This window comes from Lissotriton helveticus, chromosome 5_1, assembly GCF_964261635.1.
Source record: "Lissotriton helveticus chromosome 5_1, aLisHel1.1, whole genome shotgun sequence".
NCBI lineage: Eukaryota > Metazoa > Chordata > Amphibia > Caudata > Salamandridae > Lissotriton > Lissotriton helveticus.
The window spans coordinates 480,566,553-480,588,893 of NC_136065.1; the positions used below are offsets into that span (position 1 = coordinate 480,566,553).

Genomic DNA, 22,341 nt, shown 5'->3' on the forward strand with positions numbered 1-22,341 from the left:
CCAGCTTGCTTGAATCCTGATGGTGCAATGAGCAAGGGACTCACATCTGAGTATACCCTTCCACGCTTGACATGAGTCCCTTGCTCACTGCTCCATCAGGATTCAAGCAAGCCGGGCCGACGACGCCTGAAATGGCAGAAACCGGTCCCCGGAAGCTTGTCTCCTTTCTGGTGAAGAATTGGCTTGGTAGTTTGGTCTGCCCTGTTCCCATGATGCACTGGGCCAGGGACAGACTAATTTGCATATAGCCAGGTTCTGAGCTGGGATGGGGCAGTGAGCTAAATAACGGTGATGGATCAAGCCCTGATCTTTGGACTGGGTAAGAGTGGTCTGCTTAATTCAGACACTCTGTTCATCACCACCCCCTTTTCTGAATCGATTCAAAACTGCGGCAGCCTCTTTGATTCGTAAAAAAAATATATTATAAATTAGTAGCGCAAGAGAAAAAGAAAAAAGGACCGCAGAGTACAGTGGGCGAAGAGGATGGGGAGAAACAGAAAAGCAGAACATGAGGGAGAGAGCAACATGGGCAGAAGAGCACAATACGGAGGACAGAGAAGTGGGAGAATTAAGGTGAAAGCACGAGAGAGAGAAGGAGCAGTACATGGGAGTGAGAGCAACACAGCATAGGGCAAGTATTTAGTAGGGGAGAAGCATACAATGGAGAGAGGTGGAAAACACATGCACTCTAATAGACTGCTTAACTAAAAAGAAAAAAAAGTAGTTCCCTAAAAGTAAACAGTGAAAGGGTACAACTCAGGCAATCAAACTGATGGTAAAGGGGCTATGCTTTAAGGGTTGGACTAACATAAGTAGAGGATGACAGCCATCGAATAAGAAGCAAATGAGAGTGACAGTTGAGACAACCAATGGTTAGCGATGTTTGGGTGGTAACATCACTGTAAGTTCACTATAGGTCTTTTACAACCAGGCAGCATGTGCTGTCTAGTAGGTGAGACCTAAAATTGACTGACAATATGTTGATTTAAAATGCAGGCTAAGGGTGGGTTAAACACCAAGGACTACGTGGAGTGGAGTGGTGTGGCTCACTGGTTAGAGGCGGCAGAAGCAGAGAACGGCCCGGGACCAGGGTTCAATTCCCGACGCGGCAGGGTCGTGGACCAGGGTCAGCGGACTCGATAATTCTCACCTCGGTGCCTACTCTAACCAGGGATCACACTCTGCAACTCTGGGCATTAGCTTGCCTCACCTCTACAATGGCCCCCCACATTCACCGGGGATGCGTGGTTTCACCTTGGAGATACCCAGTAGGGACCATCTCACAGGGATAGCCAGGACGGGTTCCCCAGCGGTCTACAGCGCCACGACGCCTCAGAGCAGCAGTGCGCTTTACAAGACACATACATTTACATTTACCTGCAACATTTCATGCACTACTTTCAACCAGGTGTGGTTAACATTTGGGACAGAGTGGGGCAGGCTATTTGATGTTAAACGGAACTCAAACAACAAAAATGCCTAGCTAGCAGCTACGGAAGGCAGCAGAAGTATGCAACCACTCCTCCCAAAATAGGAACAGTACTGGAAAAAGCCAATCCATGAATTATGCAGGGATACCAGAGGTCAAAGAATTTCAAACAAGCCAGCATTCCGTTTTTCCTTCCTACAAAACAGGAAATGGCAAGGCAGCTGAGGTGTAAGAAGAGCAAGATACAAGAACAAAATACTTCACTTGTCAGCCATGTGCAGACTAAGGGGGCGATTATGATGGCGGACGGACCGGAGTCTGTCCGCCACCATAGAGTAGGAGGGAACCTCCGCATTGCTTGCGGAGTTCCCTCCTGTGCAATTAGGATGTGACCGCCACCCTGGCGGTCACATCCTCTATATTTAACATTGCGGCGGGTGCAGCTTCAAGCTGCACCCGCCGCAATGTTAAAAATGCATGCACGGCATTTGCGTGCACAAAGCAGCAGGCACCGCGCGGTGCCTGCCGCTTTCTTCACGCAAATGCAGGGGGGTACCTATGGTACCCCCCCCCATGTGCATCCCCCACCGCCCCCCCCTTCACCCAGGGGGCCCGCAACGGGCCCCCGAAGTGAAGGTCCGTATGCTTTTCCACGGCAGAAAAGCCGCCGTGGAAAAGCATACTTTCTACTCCATCCTAATATGGCTGGCGGTGTCTGATAGACACCGCCAGCCATGTTAATGCTTTACCGCCGCGGTCGGAAGGCGACCGCGGCGGAAAAGCGGAGGACAGATTGCAAGACCCACCAGCCATCCTAATTTGGCGGTGGGTCTTTCCAGCCTCCGCGGCGGATTTCCCGCATCCTCCGGGCCGGCGGTGGCTTCCGCCGGCCCAGTGGATGCGGGAAATCCACGATCGTAATTGGCCCCTAAATATGGTGTCCGCAGGATCTGCCTAGGATTTGCAAAGGTAATTGATTTCCCAGTTGTTTGAGCCACCTACTTCTGAAGACCGCTCTAAGATGGCTGAACTCAAGCCTAGCTTAATGTATGAATGTTCATTTTGAACATACGACAAAACCAAGGAATGCCTTTCTGCAAAACACTTAACAACCTACTCACACACAAGTAGAACACCCCATCAAACTGGTCACCCATTAAAAACTTCTGCATATCATCATATCCTGAAAAAAGGGTTCTCTTTAAAGCACATATACATTATTTATACATACTAAGCAGTGGCATTCTTCTAACTCTTCTGAACTGACTTTCGTTAGTTTTATTGTTTCTCTATAAAATGTGTGTGGCGTGATTTAAGATCCTCCACAATCCTCTCCTCTATTTCCACGCCGTCTTCTGCTTCACCGTCAGAAATGGAAATGCAGGCCTCTGAGTTGCTAGTCACCACAACAACAGAAGATCTTCGTGTATCAAGGAGGTTTGCCACAACAACCTGGTGATTGTAAGTTTCCAAAGCTTTTCTTGCACGAGGTATCAAAAGCGTGGCATCCGTTTCCAATTTGAAAGAGATCACAAAAGCTTCAGGAGCCCAGTCTTTCACCAAAGGGGCAAGCATTTTTGGTACCAACTTCATTGTTATCTGCAGAAAGAAAATATAGTTCTTAATACAAAATCAAAAATGTATTGCACATAACTATCCACATAACTGTGATGGATAAACAGTATACTGTTTGCCACTCGCCATAACCCTGCATCCCAAAAGCATGAGGTTGTTTTTGCAAGATTACTGGCTACACCCATTCGCTATTGAACATTGAGTACCCTGTGGAAAAGTAGTCTTGAGAAACACCATTGTTAGAGGGGAAAATATCTCAACATACTACGCAACTGCTGTTGCGAAACAAATGCACGTCCTCAGATTGACAGTAACTAAATCCTTATAAAGGATCCTAGTGTTCCAGGACAACATTTTGATTTTCACTGAAAATCCCGTGGAGCTTGTGGTCCTGTAACAAGTTCTAAGTGGATTAAGAGACAGAGGTAGATCGATCAGACTGGAAAGATCAAACTATTCACCCAGTAAGGAGAATATCTGTAATACTATTTAGTCTACTGGAATCAGGCCATAATTTTGTTTCACTGAATTGATCCAGAGAGCCTCACCACACCCGGGTAAGGAGGCCTTATGGTTGTTTCTTGGAATTTGTGATTATCATGCCCATTTTGTTGCGGGTTATGCTTTGTCTGTATAACCATTGAGGCTTTAACTTAATAAGGGCTTAATGTTTGATTGGTCTCCACAGACCAATACAGTTTTTATGGTGGTTAGAAACCACTAGTGACTGAAGCCCTGGCTTTGAGTCTTTTCATTTCTGGAAAAACATGCATCTTCAATGTCGATGTTAGTCTACATGGTCTAGGGGCAGTGTTGGCACAATGAATTAAAGGCAAGGAATGCAGTGTTGCTTTCACACCGAGGACCTAGAAGGATTCTAAAATGAATTCCAGTACCATAGAATGTGAGGCTCTGTATTGACTGTCTGAATATTCAAAACCTACACTTGGAGTTCAACATTTGACATCTACACAGACCACAAATAATTAGCCTTCCTAGTGGGAATGGTTGGGCAACACTTTGGCTAGGTTAGTCCTCGTATCCAAACTGCAAGAATACAACCCGACAATAAATGATGTACAAGAGGAAAACATTTGAGAGGCAATTGCCAAGATTGCCCCTGCTAAATGAGGAATGGATGCACTCGTGGATGCGATTCAAGAATACAATGGGGTTTTTCTTAATCCGATGGGTTGGATCCGTTCCAAAAGAATTTATTATTGCAGCAAGTGGTAAGAAACAAAGACGGATGGTCCAGAAATAGGTGCCTTGTGAGATCTGAAGGCCTTTGCACAAATTGCCTCGTACATACCTTTTTCCGTGGGTATTGTATGCAGACATGACCGTATTGTTACGCCTTTTAAAGTTGCCTGCTTGCTTAATTAAATTCACTCATGAAGACCATTCAGGTGTCTCAGCCATCTGTAAAAAAAACTGAGACAATACTATTGGTTGTCTTCAATAGATGGACAAGTATGTACCATGGCTTAATGCTGTTGAGAATGTTTGCTGTCAGAGAAATAGAAAGAAAAAAAAAACATAAAAACCTTTGCTTCCTGTTTCACTTCTTGAGGGCCCTTAGGAAAAACTTGCATTGGATTTACTACCTTTATTGGGATTTCATTATTCAGTGCACAATCATATGGAACTGGACTTGGTACTGACTCAGACAAACAATGAGACGGCAGAACCAGGAATAATGCATCCAGAGTTTGTTAGATGCTCAAGTTAAGGCAGACAGTGCTGCAGACAGGTGGTTCATGCGTTCATGGCCATGTTGATACTGAAGGCAGTGGCCACCAGACCAAATCCAGTTTCACTGTTCTCTGCCACTGGCTAGGATAAAGTCCAGATCAACAAATTGGGAAGGGACATGAAATAGGGAAATGACAAAGGAGGAAGGTGGATTCGGCCAAACTTGAGCTAGTCAATATGGAAGGGAAGAAGATGGGCAAGCAGGCAGACTCTAGACAATTTCTGTGGTATGAGTGACCCAACAGCAGAGGGAAGGGAGACCGCACAACTCTTGCCACTACATTAGGCAAAATGAAGGGGGAGATACACTGTGTAATAAAGAGGAAGGGGAGTTTATGACTGATGCGGACTTAGTATGTAGGGTGCAGTCAAACTTTCTAATAACGCATTACAGGTCCTAGCTATGGGCATCTACACAGGCATCTTTATTCCTCCCTTCGATAGGCCTTACTTTCAGCACCTGCCTACTTGATGATGGCATTGTCAGGTTTAAAAAGAAAGAGGGGCTCTAGCCTTCCAGTTTGAGGCCATAGTTTACTTTGCTATCAGAAAAGCAAGGTTGGCAAACCGTAACGCCATTTTGTCTTTTTTTCAATCACATTTTAAGCACCAAGATACAGTGCTGTCCAGTCCAGGGGAATGTGTTTTGTAATGAGGTGTATACCATCTTGGGCTAATAATCTTCCACAAGGGATAAGCAAGTTCGCTGTATCCTCAGAGCAGGGGTGGGATAGGACAGCCAGCATTCTCCTGAGGAAAATACTTGTTAATAGCAGCAGGGGAGAGGTAGACCCTGTAAAATAAACTATTACTTGAGCTTAAATTTGGCACTGCTAGAAACCAAATGTGGAAAGAACAAGGCATCGAACCACTCCTTTTCGTGGAGCACTCTATCCACCTCTGGTTCCCATTTATTTTTCAGCTGCAAAAGCACTATATCCAAATGACTGAGAGGGCTTTATGGAACCAGGAGGTACTTTGTCGTCTGAACCCATGGTGTAAAAGGACTGCATTAACGCATGCGTTTCTAATTCAGCATCTTCAATTGACCAGTATTGACTGACAGTGTGCAGAACAGAACTGCTCCTGTAAAGCACCAAAAGAAAGAAGACCACTCCTGTTAAACAGATCCCTATAAGGTCAAGACACTAGAGCTATGCCAATGCTGCCGATCAATCCACCAAAGGAGACCATAATGCCTAGGAAGGCACACGAGTGGAGCTCGCCGGGGCATAAGGTCTGATCCTCTTGATGAGGTACAAAACCCTGGCATAATACCACAAAGCAACTTGGGGGACGAGCATCGGATTCAAAGGGGCAAGCAACCAACAGTCAGTTTAATTTGTCAGGGCGCAGTGGATGTGCCTCAGCTCATGTTTCTTCTAGAGACAGGCCCGCAAGCATCTGCTTAGCCATTGCAGTTGGGCTGAAAGGAAATACATCCCAAAGTCAGGGGTCCCGAAGTGGCTTGCTGCAGTCAGGAGACACAGCTTGGCTAAGGCCACCCTCTGTGCAAAATGAGCTCTCCTAGGATTTTGTCTTGCGAGCGAAAGAACTTACTCGACAGAGCGATGGGGATATTTTCACAGTAATATAGAAACCCGGGTAAGACCACCATCTTCGAAACGGCAATGCGGCCCATCGGAGGGAACAAGAGTGGTTCCCAAAAACCTACGATACGTAGATATTGTTCTGGCAAGGTTACCATGCATAAGGTCTTGATCCCAGTGAGAGCAAACACAAGGAGATGATGGAGAGAGCACTGAAACTTTTTAGAGACTCACCAATCTGGGTTGAATCCATCATTGTTCTTTAGCTCACTTCACCACCCCAGTTCAGCCCAGGCCATAGGAAAATCAGTCTTGACACTGTACCTCGTGGGAACAGAACAGCACGAACTGCCAAGCAAGGTCTTCCCTGGACCGGAAACAAGCATCCTGGGACTGGTTCCAGGGTAACACCCCTCATCAGCCAGGCTAGCTTCAATCCAGTGGCAAAGTGAGCAAGGTAATTTGATCCGAGTGAGAGACCATGTTGACCATATAACTAAATGTAGTTTCCCCTCTACATTGGGGGCTTCCACCTAAATGCTTAACACTTTATGGGGTATTTGGAACGAAAAGAAAAATGCACGACTTCAGCCAGATAGTTAACACAAAGGCCTGAGGCAGCAAATTCCTCGAAGATCTGGGAAGTTATTCAATGATCTGCCCGAAGGTCTTTAAGACAAATGAAGAGATTGTCAGCTTATAGGGAAATACCGTGTCCTGCCAGCTAGGGGGGGATTTAACCTGTTGCACCCTCAGGTCTCAGTCGCATGGTACGTGGTTCCATTTAACAAGGCCAAGAGGAGGGTGAATAGGGGGCAATCCAACCAAGCCCCCCTGCCAACTAGGAACGAGAGAGAGAGAGAATAACTTCCCCATGCACACTCACTGTAGGGTGATGTATAGACTGTGTATTAGACAGATAAAGCAGGATCCAAAGCACCTTAGTACTTAGTGTTTTCCTAAAGGCATCCTCTCCTCTTCCTGGCCGTGCCAGCGGGGAAGAGGAGAGGATGCCTTTAGGGAAACATATCGAAGGACGCACCTTGAGGCAAGTGTGACTACAGGGGTCCCTCAGCACCCTCTTCCCATGGGCCACTCCAGCCCCCGACCTGGGGTTTCAAGGAAATCCAATTCTAGATATAAATTGACAAAGGTCCTTCTACATGGGAGCAATATCTAAATCAGAAGAGATTAGATAGGAGCCCTAGTATTCTCGTCCTGATGAATGCCATGGACCCTCTGGGCCAACACGGCAGAAACATTTTCACGACATTGATGGCGATGGGGTACTAGTTCCTCATTTCTCCACACTTGATTTTTAATATCAAACACCTAACAAATAAAGTGTTTGCATGGCTTTTTAACCTCTCACTCCATCACGGCCCCCCACTTATTTTTTAGAAGTGCCTCCCTGTCTCCAGGTGTAGGCCCGCTTTCTATCAAAAGCAGTTTCTAGAGAGCGAGGACTGCCAATGATGAAGCAAGACACCTGGTGGTGTCTGAGGACAGTCCTTCACATGTTTTAGATGCCCTGCACCTCACATAATCAACTGTAGTGTGCTTGTTTTTGTGTATAGAAGCAGAGATTTATTTTGGGTAGCTTCTTTTGTGTATACAAGAAAAAAGGAGAACAAGAAGTAAAGAAAGAACTTTTCAGTAGAGGGTAGGTGCATCAGCCTGCACTGTCTACTTTGGAGCCATGACGGAAAGGGCATAACATTTTAAATAGCTGCCTTATCAGGTGGGCAGCTGATTATTCTGAAGCCTGCTGGCAGACAATTATCATGTGTGAGCTACTATCTTAGAATCTGAATTAAGGATGGCTATTGGTCAAAATGACGATGGATCGTCTGGTGGGTGACCCAGATTTGGGAGGGGGACCAAAGGGGCTTCCCAGAGGGATTGGGGGAGGCATCAGTCCTCAAACGATGGTTTATGTAATTTGAAAAATGTGGGGGTCAGGAAGTTTACATATAAACAATAAGTCCACCAGCAAGCCATCAGTTCATAGTATTGTGCCACCAGCAAGTTCACGGATGGCCCCTTCAACTGCCTATATAGAAAAGGGTGTATCTGTTTCAACTTGAGCCTGTGTGGAGGGTGGGGGAGCGGAAGGGCTGGGCAGAGGTAGGTCTGCAAGAAATTTGATAATCCAAGGCAGTGAGAGTATGGGGTTGTTGTTCGGTCCGACAATATAGAGCTGTGGGAAGAAATCATGGAAGCTGATAAGAAGCTCTTGTTTCCAAGTGGCTCAATTACTCTTTTGTGAAATTCGTTAATACAACAAGTGTAATCAAATCTTGGTCCAAAATTTTGTTTGTATTAAAAGAACACCTACATTAATTTTTACAAACCGTGGCAGTCATTTTTCTCATGGGAGGTGTGCAAATTTTTGACGTCTGCACGATATAAAGCATGTGCAAGTTGCCTTATACAGTCCATCTTGCAGCAGTTTGGTGGAAAGGTGAAATTACTTCCTTCTGAAAGATGTTTTATACAGCCTTAGCAGCTGGTGTTGATGTGGATAACTATCTTAAGAAAAGGTCTGGGATCTCAACATTCTATGAAAGGCATTTCGCCTTTCTGGTTACTGAGGTAGGGAGCCTAAATACCATGTATGTGTCAGAGCGGTTAAAGACTTAAATATATTTTTCTGGACGTGGCTCTACGGTTGTAACGAATGTGAAGCATGCGAGGGTTCTAAGTAAGCAAGGGAAAAGGATGCTAAGAAAAGTGCAAAAACTGAGAGTTTTTGTGTCGGGACCAGGTTTTGTTATGTAGCCGCAAAAGGGAGTTTAAGTTAATTTCACCAACAATGATAATCAGATGTCAAATGCTTCTTTGTAGTTGTTGTCAGAGAGAGGGTGGTGGAAAAGGAGAAGTGTAGTGTGTTTATCACTAATCAACAGGCAGATATTTAGAGGAATTAGACTTCACATCAAAATCGTGATGCAATGGCAAGGGCTGATGTGAGTGTCATGAATCGGGAGGGGGAATTTAGGAAGAGTTCTCAAAACGATCATGTCCATGCAGGAGATCACGCCACTCCATCAACTTTCACTGGTTTCTGTGGTGATGCTGCTATGATGGCCATGACCTCCTCAGACACTTTGACTTAAAGCAGTGGTCTTGTTTTTTAGATCAATAGACGTAATTGATGCACCAGCCTTGATAGGTGGGGAACTGGGGGTGTATCAAAGGAAACAAGGTCTCTCAGTAATCTCCTCATCAGAGTCTCTGCAGAGCTTCAAGACTTTGACTTATATTAGCTTCTTACAATTTTCTGTTTTTCATGGTCTGCTTGGTAGTATCCAAGACCTCGTTTAGATCTAGGATACAACAATGTTGTTCTGACGGAGAGAGAGGCCTAGTTAAAAACAATGATTGAGATACTGTTTTGTTTATATAGATATCGGAAACAACCTTTGGAAGCAAAGATCAATATGGAACAATCCCTGGCAAAGCCAATTGGTCTCACCTTTTAAAAAGCATTACCGACTATTGACTTTGCTAAAGCTTTTTTTTTTTAATGCTTTTCTGTAATGGCAAGAAGAACAAGCATTTATAATGCAACGGTTTCGCCTTTGCAAAAGTTAGAGCTATTGGCATTGTAAATGACAACATTTTTATTTATGTGTTGGTTTTGAAAACAGATAAATAAATGTCATTGTCATTCACAATGCCAATAGCTTAATCTCTCGCAAATGCCACACACACACACCCACAGAGACCCCCCACACAGAGCCCCCCCACACACAGAACCCCCCCACACATACACCCACACAGAGCCCCCCCACACAGAGCACCCCCCACACAGAGCCCCTCCACACACCCACAGAGCCCCCCACACACTGCGAGCCCCCCACACACCCACACAGAGCCCCCCACACAGCCCCCACACACACCCACAGAGCCCCCCCACACACTGCGAGCCCCCCCACACACCGCGAGCCCCCCCACACACCGCGAGCTTCCCCCCCACACACTGCGAGCCCCCCCACACCAGATAAGTTTCCGCTCTCAAACCTATCTGCACTCTCTAGCAATACAACACCCTTAGCGCTTCCCGGGGGTGTCCAGCGAGGCCGAAACATTTCGCCTCGAAGAGCCCTATTAAGGAAAACTTTTCATTGCATGTTTTTCTTAAATGATTTTGTTTCCTCTTCCGGATTATATCCGGGGAAAAGGTGAAGGGGTATTGGGGGGTCTGTCTTCAAAGTTGAACACTGCGCCCTAACTTTTCCCTCCATTGTAGGAAAGATTCAGCAGGACCTGAACACGTGGAAAGCTGGTAGTAGTAACAATATCACTACTATTATGATAACATTAACTAACGGTCGCTGCAGCCGCTATTTATAATGTTGACACGAATACCAATATATTAATAAGAATAATATTCCATTCACTCTTAATATTGAAAATATTAAATGTGGCACCGCTGCAAATGGCGACTATTGTCATATAGTTTTTATATGTCATTGGCTAGCGCTATACACATGAAATGAATAGAGGTAATATGTTACATAACTGGCGGTACTTCAAATAAAGACGCAAAAGAGGCCCCTCTTATGCACTTCCATTGAACATGAACATTAAGGACCAGAAAATTCCTTTGCAGGAAAACTTCAATTCATTTTAAATATAGTTAAAACCTGTGAGAAAACGAGGTCTGTGGTGCGGAAGCAGAGCGGTGAAGCGTTACTCTGAGGGTAAACCATACATATGTACTCAAACCTGGAAGAACGTGTTTGTGAAATACATACGTAATAATCAACTTAAAAAACAGGCGGACACACATGGGGATGGTAAATAACACTTGCGGGAGGAGAAAACAGCAACGGAAATCACTTCTCGCAGGGAAGATGCAAACGTTCGTGAAACCTTAGGAATATATTTTAAGAAATCTACAAAGCCTGTGCACTTTTATTTTAGAAGACCGGCGAATTAGCGAGGTCAGGGTTCTTGTTTTAGCTTGAAGAATCTGTGAGGTAACTTAAAATGTATTTACATTTCGGACAGAGACAAAATGCACAATTATTAAAGAAAGCCACACGTCGACTAGGGAAAGAGACATCAGCTTGTTATACAGGAAAGTTGCCACTGCTGTGCGACTAAGACAAAAGCAGGTATAGCCGGAAAAGGTAGAAAATGTTCATAAAATAAACATAACTCGCTCAGTCACATAAAAACATTGGCTCGTGCAAGACGTAGCGACATCCCCCATAAAATCACAAACACACCATAACTTGCACACACACTGACACACATGCACACACTCATACTTCCACACACACACACAACTTGCACACACGCTGACACACACATCATAACTTTTGCACACACTGACTCATCCTTACAAGCAACCCGACACACACAACTTATGGACACACTCACAACTTGCACACAGGCGACACTCACAGCCACCACTTAATCACACTCTGACACTCGTGCACGCACCCATACTTGCACACTGGCACATTCATGCAAGCACCCACAACTTCACACACACTGACACACCTACATTTTGCACACACACGGACTCATGGTTGTACATACACATATACACACACACACACAGACACACCTACAGCTTGGCACAGCCAGGGCCCTCACATGGTGCTCAGAAAGATGGATAAAAGGCAAAAAGGAGAAAACAAATGAAATAAGCAAGGGAGGGGCCGGGGGGGGGGGTGTCCTGGGCTTTCACCCTGTGCGTAGGACGGGCGGGGTCCGTTAGATTCTGGCCGCTGTTATAATCCACTCTGGATAACAAGAGTATTTACACAACATCCAGACTAGGAGGGGGGGGGGGGTTGGTGACTGTCTCACAGTACAGCCCATAAACGGTCAAACTGGACAGAACCGCACAGTTCTCTTTGTTATACGAAAGTTCGACACTGCATACAGCAATTGGATCATAGGACCTTGCCGGCAAACGAAAATCTGGAAACAACGACCCATAAACAGTAACACAAAACATTAAGGCAAACGATAAAAATATAACATATTCATTCCTAATGCAATTTACTGCCAACACGGCGTTCTACAGACAGGCGTTAATCTGACGTATAGGCTTTCTAAAACAAGCACCTACGAGCACACAAGAGCGGGAGGGGGGGGCGGGAAAGGAACGAACAGCGGGAGGGGGGGGGCGGGAAAGGAACGAACAGCGGGAGGGGGGGCGGGAAAGGGTAATCAAAAAGCAGAGGGGCAACAAACAAATGCAGTGACGAAAAAAGGGGCGGAGGGCGGGCGACAAAAGCCGTGACGAAAAAAGGGGGCGGCTGACGAAAGAAGGGGGCGGGACTTAAAAAAAGGCACGGGAACGCCCCCGATTCGCGTCCGGACGGGCAAAGCGTGACGGACAGCAATGTCTGCCAATGGCTAGCCTCCATTTATGGAGCTAGCCAATGGGAGCAGGGGGCGAGTCCCTGTTCCCCACTGTAAGACATAAGGTTTTCCTAGCGGAAGCGTACTTCGTACGCATTTTGCTAGGCAAAACCTAAAAAATGCTTCTTTGCCAATGTTGAACAGCATCTTTAAAAAAAAAATTAAAAAAAAAGAAGACGGACGTTTACATGCACAACACATGCTTTCGTGTGGGCCAAGATACTATGATGACTTAGCAGGATCACGTGTGCAGCGTAGCCATTCAATTTTTGTTTTTACCGTTCTATAATGGTGAACGCCTATCTTGGAGCAGTAAAATAACAAGCATTTACAATGCAACGGTCTCGCCTTTGCAAAAGTTGGAGCTATTGGCATTGTAAATGACAACATTTTTATTTATGTGTTGGTTTTGAAAACAGATAAATAAATGGCATTGTTATTTACAATGCCAATAGCCTAATCTCGCGCAAATGCGAAACTTATTGCATTTGCACCCACACACACACACAGAGCCACAAACTCACACCTAGCCACACACACAGAGCCACACACACACAGAGCCACACACACACAGAGCCACACACACACAGTGCCCCCCACACACACATACAGTGCCCCCCCCACACACACACACAGTGCCCCCCACACACACAGTGCCACACACACACACAGCACCCCCACACACACACACACAGCACCCCCACACAGAGAGCCCCAACACATACAGAGCCCCACACACACACAGCCCCCCCCACACACACACACACACACACACACAGAGCCCCACACACATACACAGAGCCCCACACACACATACACAGAGCCCCACACACACACACACAGAGCCACACACACAGAGCCACACACACAGAGCCACACACACAGAGCCACACACAGAGCCACACACACACGCAGAGCCACACACACACGCAGAGCCACACACACACGCAGAGCCACACACACACGCAGAGCCACACACACACGCAGAGCCACACAAACGCAGAGCCACACTGTACAACATGACTAAAACAATCACATTGACAAAGCCAATAGCTCTTATGTCGGTGAGGCCTACTGGCTTTGCCAATGTTTTTTTCTGCTGGGACAAGAGGGTGGGGTGTTGCCAAAATGTGAGAGGAGTTGTAGAAACAGTGCAAGAGGGTGGGATGGGGCAAGGAAACAACACAGAGGGACTTGCAAGGAAACAACACAGAGGGACTTACAAGCAACAACACAGAGGGACCAGAGGCTGCTTGCTGCCCTCCTGACTTTTACAGGTGGCCCCAGGGCGGCAGTTTACGTTACTTGGTACTGACATTCAGAAAGCGGTTACATGGGCCAGTATGTAAGTATTTATTTACACATTAACTAAAGAAAAAGCAAAGGTGTCCTGCACCCCTTTTCTTTAGAAACACTTTAGTTTTAAAAAGCTAAACTACAATTCCCAGAATCCAAAGTGCTATTAGCCAAAAGTCAAGACTGGATGAAGGTGCCCAAGGTGAGACTTGTAATTAATAGTAAGTTGTATTTGTATAGCGCTTGCTGCCCCATGCGAGGCTTTGAAGCGCTTTGCGTGATGTGGTCAGTTGAAAGAAAGTCCATTTTTGGACACTTAATTGTGTTTAAACTGGAGGAATGCATGTCGGTAATTGTTTCTGATAATTTGATATAAAGGGGGGTGGGGGGGTACAGACAAAACCGGGTTTTTGGCGAGTGTGAAGTTTAAGATATGTACTGCAGATAACCAAAGGAGGAGGCTGGATTGTGGAAGAAAATGCGACCTTGCCACATTTAGAACCATTCCATTGATGGTCTCGGAAGGGGTCAAACTCGCACGCACTTCCCTTTACAGCAAATAGTGAGGGGACTGGCGGGATGCGTGACACGTCACTGCTCTAACCTCTCATGGGTAGCGCGGGGCGCAGCCTGGAGCTGAGATCACGAGACATATGGTTCTTATTTGAGGCAAAAATGCTAAAAATGTAACAGAAGTCGGATTGTTCTATGGCACATCTTGCGCTTCTGTTTTCAACTTCACTGAATCAAGTCTGGATCTTTTTTTTCTGTTTAATGATTGTAAAGTGGAGAGTTGCATACAGGTTGTCCTTTCCTGTTTGCACAAGGTGCCAGCTCAACTCCTGAACGGTTTCCTCATGTCCCTGAAGTGGGGCTCTGATTGATATGACGTGAGCAGTGTGCGAAAAATCCCTCAGAGTCACGCGGCGCCAGTAAAAGAGGTAAAGGGAGGGAAAGTAGGCAAGATCAGTGAAAACATTCATATCTATTAATACAAAGCCAAATTAACTCAAACAGTGCGAGTTCACTATGTGTGAGGTGAGATCCCAATGCTAACTGAAACCAGACGCCATTAACAGGCAAGCAGAATGGTATGTGATAACCCCTCATGTACGATGTGTGTTAGCTGCAAAGTTAGACATTTAATGCAAAAAAAAATGGCGCTACTCAGCTCCCCTAAGCGCCTCAGCTCTGTACACGAGGTGAGGAAGTAGGATTTGCGAAATGCCCCCTGTAAGCCGGCTCCGGTACCAGACGCCTGTAATGACATGCATGTGAGCCGGCCAACCCAGCTCCCAAATCAGCAGGACACAGCCCGCCGGCAGTGCTCCCCTCCGCAATGGTCTCAGGCGCCGATTCTTATCGCCTGATCGGACCGTTACCTGGGGTCACGAGGCTGGCATTGGAGTCCGGTGTTGGTGACTTGTAGGGGGAAGCTTTTCTCTCCATAGATCTCTCCTGTCCTCCGGCGCAGCTCGTCAAACAGAGATGGGACTTCCTTTCCTCTGCGTCTTGGTGACGTGGTGGTGGGCGTCCAAATATTGGACAAAAAGATGACAAAAATGGAGAAACGAGGTGGGTGGTTGTGAGGAGCTATATCGAATTTGTTTGCGGTTTCGGGGCATTTTGTACAACTGTAGACCTTGATAAGCGGCTATTTACTCAGCAATGTACACATGAGAGCAGAATGGCGGCTGGCCCTGTACGCATGGTGCGCCTCGGTGAGACATGGCCGGTTGAGACTCCGGGGCAGGAAGGACAGAGAAGCACTGCTGGGGCGTACAGAGAAAGGACAGCAGGGCCACGGCGTGGCACTGGCCCGCGGGGACCGCTGATGTGAGCTTGATGTCCACAAGAATAGAGCTGTGTCTGCTGAAAGGGGACTACGGTGTCCCGGTGAGAGAAAGAAAGCTTCATTCACGAGCGGCGGGAGAAAGGGAAAGATGAAAGATGCCGCAGCAGCAACTGCGCAGAGGGAAATAACAAGCATTGGGTAGGCTCACGCCTAAACAGCTTACACGTGGGCAGAGGGACAGCAGGAGTCTGTAAGCCCCATCCTTTTCAGACTGGGGGGCGTGTTTTTCTTTCTCCCCTCTTCTCCATTGGCTGGAGGAGAGGAGAGAAAGAAACGAAAAAAACACGCCCCTCAATCCGAAAAGGACGGGGTTTACAGCGAAAAGAGAACGTTACAGAGAACCTCTTCTCCAATGGCTGGCCGCCATTTAGGAGGCCAGCCAATGGAGAAGAGGGGCGGGGTTTACCCTCACTACTCTGAGACATTAAATCTCGCTGGCGAGACTGTGCATGTGCGCAGCCTACGCCAGCCTCGACCCAAAAAGCTATATAATAATTTGTAGACATTAAGAAACAAGCGGCCCAGCTGCAAACTACTGTTGCTGGCATCGTCCAAAAACCAACAAAATGAAGACAAAAAAAACAAATGGGAAGTGTGAGCGAAGGTCCGCAAAAGAGAATCTGGTAGGAGTGGATAAAATAAGTGAATTTCATTAGAGCATGAGCTCTTGGGGATGGGTGCAGAGGACCAACAGCAGTACTTAAAGGTTAAAAGCAAATCCAACCTGGCAGGAGGACCAGCCCAGAGAGTGTGGATGAGGGATATTAGGACTGGTGCAACTAACGATGGAGAGAGCAAGAAACCACATGCACTCACAACCGTGCTAGAAGAAAACAAAAAAAAATGAGTCTCCTCCAATACAAGTAATCAATTCAGAAAACTGTAAAGAAGAAATACTCCAGAGGTGAAACAAACAAGTAATATGGAAAAAGCCGCAAAGTAAGAAGCATGAAAAAGAGAGAAACCAGCAAAAACATCAAATCAATAGCAATGTGATGGCCCACATCCCACTGTATAAATATATATTTTAATGTGTTAGTGACAATAGGTCTTCAACAGCAGACAGCTAATGCGGTCTGTAGGCGAGACCAAAATACCATACAGGATTGGCAAGAACAAAAAGCTTTTATTTCGGTCACCCATGTGGCTGATGTAAAGCGACAAAAAAATGCTACCCTCCAAGCAGTGATGGCTCCCCCATTGGGGCGTCGCCCCACTGCTTTCTCGCGGTGGGAGAAGGCAGAAACATAAACGGTAAAACCTACCATTTATGTTTCTGCCCTCTCGCATTGCAAGAATGCCGAAGTACCTCTGTGCGTGCCTGGTTGGAGGCGGGCGGGCGGGTGGGTGGTCCTGCTCGAGAGCAGGGGGGAGTGGCTTGCCAAATGTTGTGCATACTGACTGTTTGGTTGGCCCTGGAGCCGACCAAACAGTCAGTACCCACAACAGAGGGTAAGCCACTCCCCCCCCCCCCCCTGCTCTCGAGCAGGACCGCCTATTCTCCCTTTTTCTTTATGCTGAGAAAATGTACCGGGCTGGGGCGCTCTCCTGCTGCGCCTACCAATCACAACGCTGCCATTTGCGGCATTGTGATTGGCTTGCGTAGGGGAGGGAAACTGCCTGCTTCCTGTTCCAGGAACGCGGACCCGGCTGCCACTGCAGCAGTACAGCGTGACCTGCTAGGAGCTGAGGCGGTTCGGTGCCCGGCACTCAGGTACGTTTTATTTAACTTGTTCGGAAATATATGTGATTTTTTTTTTTAATCTTTTTATTAACATATTCAAAGCAATGCATCAGGTGACGAGTCATACAGTCGCAGAATTAGTTATACACTTTCATGTTTCCATATATACTTCAAGGATTTTGCGCAGGGATCATTGAGATTCCAACGCTACAGTCTCTTCATTTACAGTTGGAGGAGTACAAATCTCCCCCCTGTAGCCATTCCACGCACCCCAGATTTTCCCCCACTTCCTGGGTCGACCCCTCGCCACGTACACTGACCTCTCTCTCTGAACATACACCAGTCTAAATCTTCCATCCATTTCTTCACTTGCGGCACTTGGCTGGCGCCCCACAGCTGTGCGATATTGCGCTTAGCGATCATGCATGCCCGAGTCACCCATTGCTTCCCATGCGCATTCAGATCAGTCGGTTCCCAGACATTTAGGATACAACGCCGGGCCTCCACCAACAATTCTACTCCCCACACCTCTCAGATTTTATCATGTACCCTGACCCAGTAGTTCTGTATTTCAGTACAGTGCCATAACACATGCATGAACGTTCCGGTCTCCCCACAGCCTCTCTTACACTTCCCATCTACCGCCAAGCCCATCCTTACCATCCGGGGCCCCGTGATGTATTAAGGGTGCAAAATCTTCAATAGAAATATATGTGATTTTTAATCATTGTTATTTTTGTCACCACAATACACCGAGGATTCAGGGAGGTTTATTTTAAATAATCAGCCCTGGCTAGGCCACAATCTTTTAGCCATGCATCGCGATGGAAACAGTGGTTGACGTTGATAAAATGGCGACGTCACTTGAACAATGTAGTGGCTTGTTTCAGCTGTCCGTTGCGACACAGATAGGATTTCTCTACACAAATTCGACTGTACATACATAATATATGAAAGTGAGGGGAGAGCGCTGAAGTGTTGACATCCATTGTCCAACTATTGCATGTTGTACCAGTTTCATTGTTTCACGTAGAGCAGTGCGATTAACAATATGTATGTTAATTGTTTTGGTGTTTGGCTAACCTCGTATATAAGATGATGTCTCTTTGGAGGTTACTTATGTGCACAAATAACGTTTATTAATGTAATAACTGCACTTTCACAATTGCTTATTAACGTTCTAGCTTCTCAAATGTGCTTGAAAATTCACCATTCCTCCCCCCCACCCGCCATCCCCCCCCCCAACCTCCTTAAGATGTTTGGACTTGCTCAATCGCCATGGTGCACTCTGACAGAAAATTTCCGCCCCACCACTTTCAAATGTCACCAGACACCACTGCCTCCAAGGCAGTTGTTCTATTTATGCATGGGTTAAAATGGAAAGTTCTTTCTTTTGGAAAGAACTACCTTCATTTGCGAGGGAGCAGATGGTCTCACTTGAGAAGTACTTTTACTCAAAACTCTCCAAGAAATTACTAATCACTACTGGAATAACAAAATAATACGTTAAATTTAAGCTGCAATGGCTACTAAGCGAAATTTGTGAAATAATAAAGTAGTACTCTCTCTTCTTGACACGTTAAGATCAATTTTTTTCACAAGGCACTTAAGCGTCAGGTGGCATGGGGAACCTGCTTTATGAGACCGATTTAGATGACAGTGGTAACATATAATCTCATGAGGATAATTCCATAAGCCATTTTCAGTGCAAATGTGAGAGTCCAAATCCCCACAAATCAATGTAAGATTGCAACACTTGTTGTGGCCTGTTGCAGTCTCCCTATTACAGAAGGCCTCTCCTCCAGGGCCAGCAACAGCAATTTAGTGCCAGATTGACACAAAGAGTGCAGACTGCCTGGCTCCTCCTGAGCCTGTAGTTTAACTAGGACCCAGGAAAAACATTAATGGACCACAGAGGATGTGGCTAAAAATAACCTAGATAGCTGAGCGGATGGTGAAAGTACTGAGGGAGCAGAGCGGGTTGTGGAAAACTGGAATCCAGCCAGAGCAAACACATCTCCCCAAGCTTCCTAGAAGTGAACGCGAAAAAGAGGCTGAGTATCCCTGTGCCCCTACCTGATGGCTAACAATGTAGCAGAGCTTAGCACCTTACACAGCAGGAAGCCAAAGTGCATGTAAGAAAGGTGGTATTCTGCGAAGTATGTGACTGTCTTTACATACACACACACACACATCTATACACACACACACACACACGTCACAGGGAAACAGAACGGGAGGCTGAGTTTCAAACAACTCCTTCAGATCAAGTCCCACAACACAACATGTGTACGTAAGGCAAGGTATCTGAGAAATCAGGTATGAACAGACACCCTGATAAGAGGAGAGAACATGGACGAAATCTATCACCATCAAGTACAAAAAACTGAATGCCAAAACTGACCAAACTGGCTCTTCCCTTAAGAACAGCGAAGGCTTAATTTGGGGCACCCGACTCAGAAAGTAATGAGGGTAAAAGGCAGGACTTGATAAAGATGAAGGAGAGAGTTAAGAGCTCATGAGACTATAGGATTCCCCCCTGGAGGTTGGTGCTTGATTTCAGCAGTGTGCCGTGAACAGATGTTCTTTTGAGAACTTGACTAGGGGTGAATGTATGATTTATCCATCATTCCATCCATCATTTGTTTGCGTAGCACTTTTTCACCTTAAGTGGGATGGGTATGCCCAGACGTGGGTGCCTTGCTCACTGTGCCACTGGACTCAAGCTAGCCTGGCTGAGGAAGGGTAATACCCAGAAACCGGTCCCACAATGCTTTTTTCCGGTCCATGGAGGAACTGGCTTGGCAGTTCGGTCTGGAATGTTCCCATGAGGCACAGGGTCAAGACTGATTTGCATATGGCTGGGTCTAAACTGGGGTGGCATGGTGAGCAAAAGAACGATGGATTTAACTCAGATCTCTTGACTGGGGGTGAAAGTATGATTTATTCATCATTCCGTCCATCTTTTGTTTGCGTAGCACTTTTGAGAACTTGTGCACAGATTTACAATTCAGAGCAAAAGGCATGCCACCAAACATTATGGAGAAGAATCATCCAGGGACATAGGAGGATCTGGCAGTTAAAACGCTCAAAAATCCAGTGGATTTAGAAAACCAAGCAACGATGAAAGCCTTCAAACTTCCAACTAGAGGTCCCCTGAAAGCTTAACAGGCAGGCCTGAAATAAGTTTCATGATGGTTCTGAAGTCCACAGAATGCAGAGACTAGATTAGGCTTGTTGTTGTTAAGATTTTGCTAGGAGGAAATCGCAAGTTTATGTTTCTCATCTTGAGAATCAGGAAATGAAATTGCAGCCTGTAAAAAAAAAAAAAAAAAAAATTGCCAAATTTAAATGACAATTAGATATCCAGCAAAGGTTTAAGCAACTCCGAATGAGACCACACGATTTTTCACAGAAGGTGTGTTGCTGGTTGTTCGAGGCAAAGTTTGGGAGGAAGAGATGACTAAGTATACTGTCAGGCGTGCAATGCCCATTGAGCTGAACCAGCTTAAGCGCTCCCAGTCAACTACCTTGGTTGGGCTGGGGCTGCCAGCTTGGCCTGGCCAGGGCAGTAACTGTTAAGTGTTCTGCTTGCCTTCTAAGCATGTTTACAGCGGGGAAGCTAACCACCACATAAGGTGTCCGTGCCGCACACTCCGCATAATCTTTTACATTTCAAGGAAAACGGGACCATTGCACAGGTGAGAAAGTAGCAGTCGGGATTAAAGCTCCAGTTGTCAGATCAGATCTCACCCCACCCGCAGGAGTACTCTAACACTCAATTAGCCCCATCATAGGGGTAATAAAACACACAAACAGTGGTTTGTCTGATAGATGTTGGGTTTCACGGAAGAAATGTTTGAAGTCTCACAAGTGCATGACTTTAAATAACAATATTAGAAGAACTGTGTTTTATATTTTAGTTGCGCGTTAATGACTCATAAGGTGCAGAACTATACAAGTGGAAAAAGAAATAAAGCACTAGATAAATGCAATTGCAAAACATGCACAAATATGCTTCTGTTTAGCATTTGCCTTTTCTACGAGTTTAAAACTCCAGTTGTAATTTCAGCAGGGGCAGCCCTGCTTTTCATCCTTAAAAGACTGATACAATGCAGAACATTAACAGTCCTAAAAAACTGAAATATTGTGTAGAAAGTGCTGTGCAGCATACAATTCAATTCAATTCAAAAACTTTATTCGATCATTGATTAATGATCATAAAAGTACATACATACATAAGTGATAAAACATGAGGATATAGCAAATTTTAAGTTAATCACATATCAAAAAGGGTGCTTTTCCTCAAACAAATCGATTTTAAAATAAATACAGCAGTAAAAAAACAGATGTCCTGTGAATCAAGTCCAAATAAAAGCCCCATGGCCGATACAATAGTGGATACATTATATTTTTTGAAAAGCGGTTTCAGATATATTTTTCGGAGGTGAAGATAGAGAGGGCATAACAATAAAAAGTGCTCCGTACTTTGTTTTGTGGTCCCATCACACGGACAGGGGGCAGTAGTATAGGTCTTCATTACAGGATAAGCGACAAGCAAATGAACAATCCCCATCCATAATCTTGTCAATACATATTGGTGGGATCGGATAGTGACCAATTTAAAATATCCTGAAAGCCCCATTTCTTCCTTAGTGTATCTGTCATAAAAAACATGTGTAGAGAACTGGGCAATAGCTGCGTTACGCTTCCCCATGCTAACCCTCAAAAATTCATGTTTAAGCTCACTCTTCGGTATATCTAAAACACAAAAAGGGTTATCACGCACAGTAAGATTAAAAACATC

At 45.7% G+C, this 22,341-nt stretch overlaps 1 protein-coding gene across 1 annotated transcript in view; it reads right to left on the bottom strand.

Moving 5' to 3' along the window:
- Window positions 1-2,610: 2,610 nt before the first annotated feature.
- PPCS (phosphopantothenoylcysteine synthetase) overlaps window positions 2,611-22,341 on the bottom strand; it is a 75,837-nt gene continuing 56,106 nt past the window's right edge. Inside the window, exon 3 of the mRNA XM_078640990.1 lies at window positions 2,611-3,028. Coding sequence (XP_078497116.1) covers window positions 2,708-3,028 — 321 coding nt within the window. The 3' untranslated portion in view covers window positions 2,611-2,707. The remainder of the gene's footprint in view (window positions 3,029-22,341) is intronic.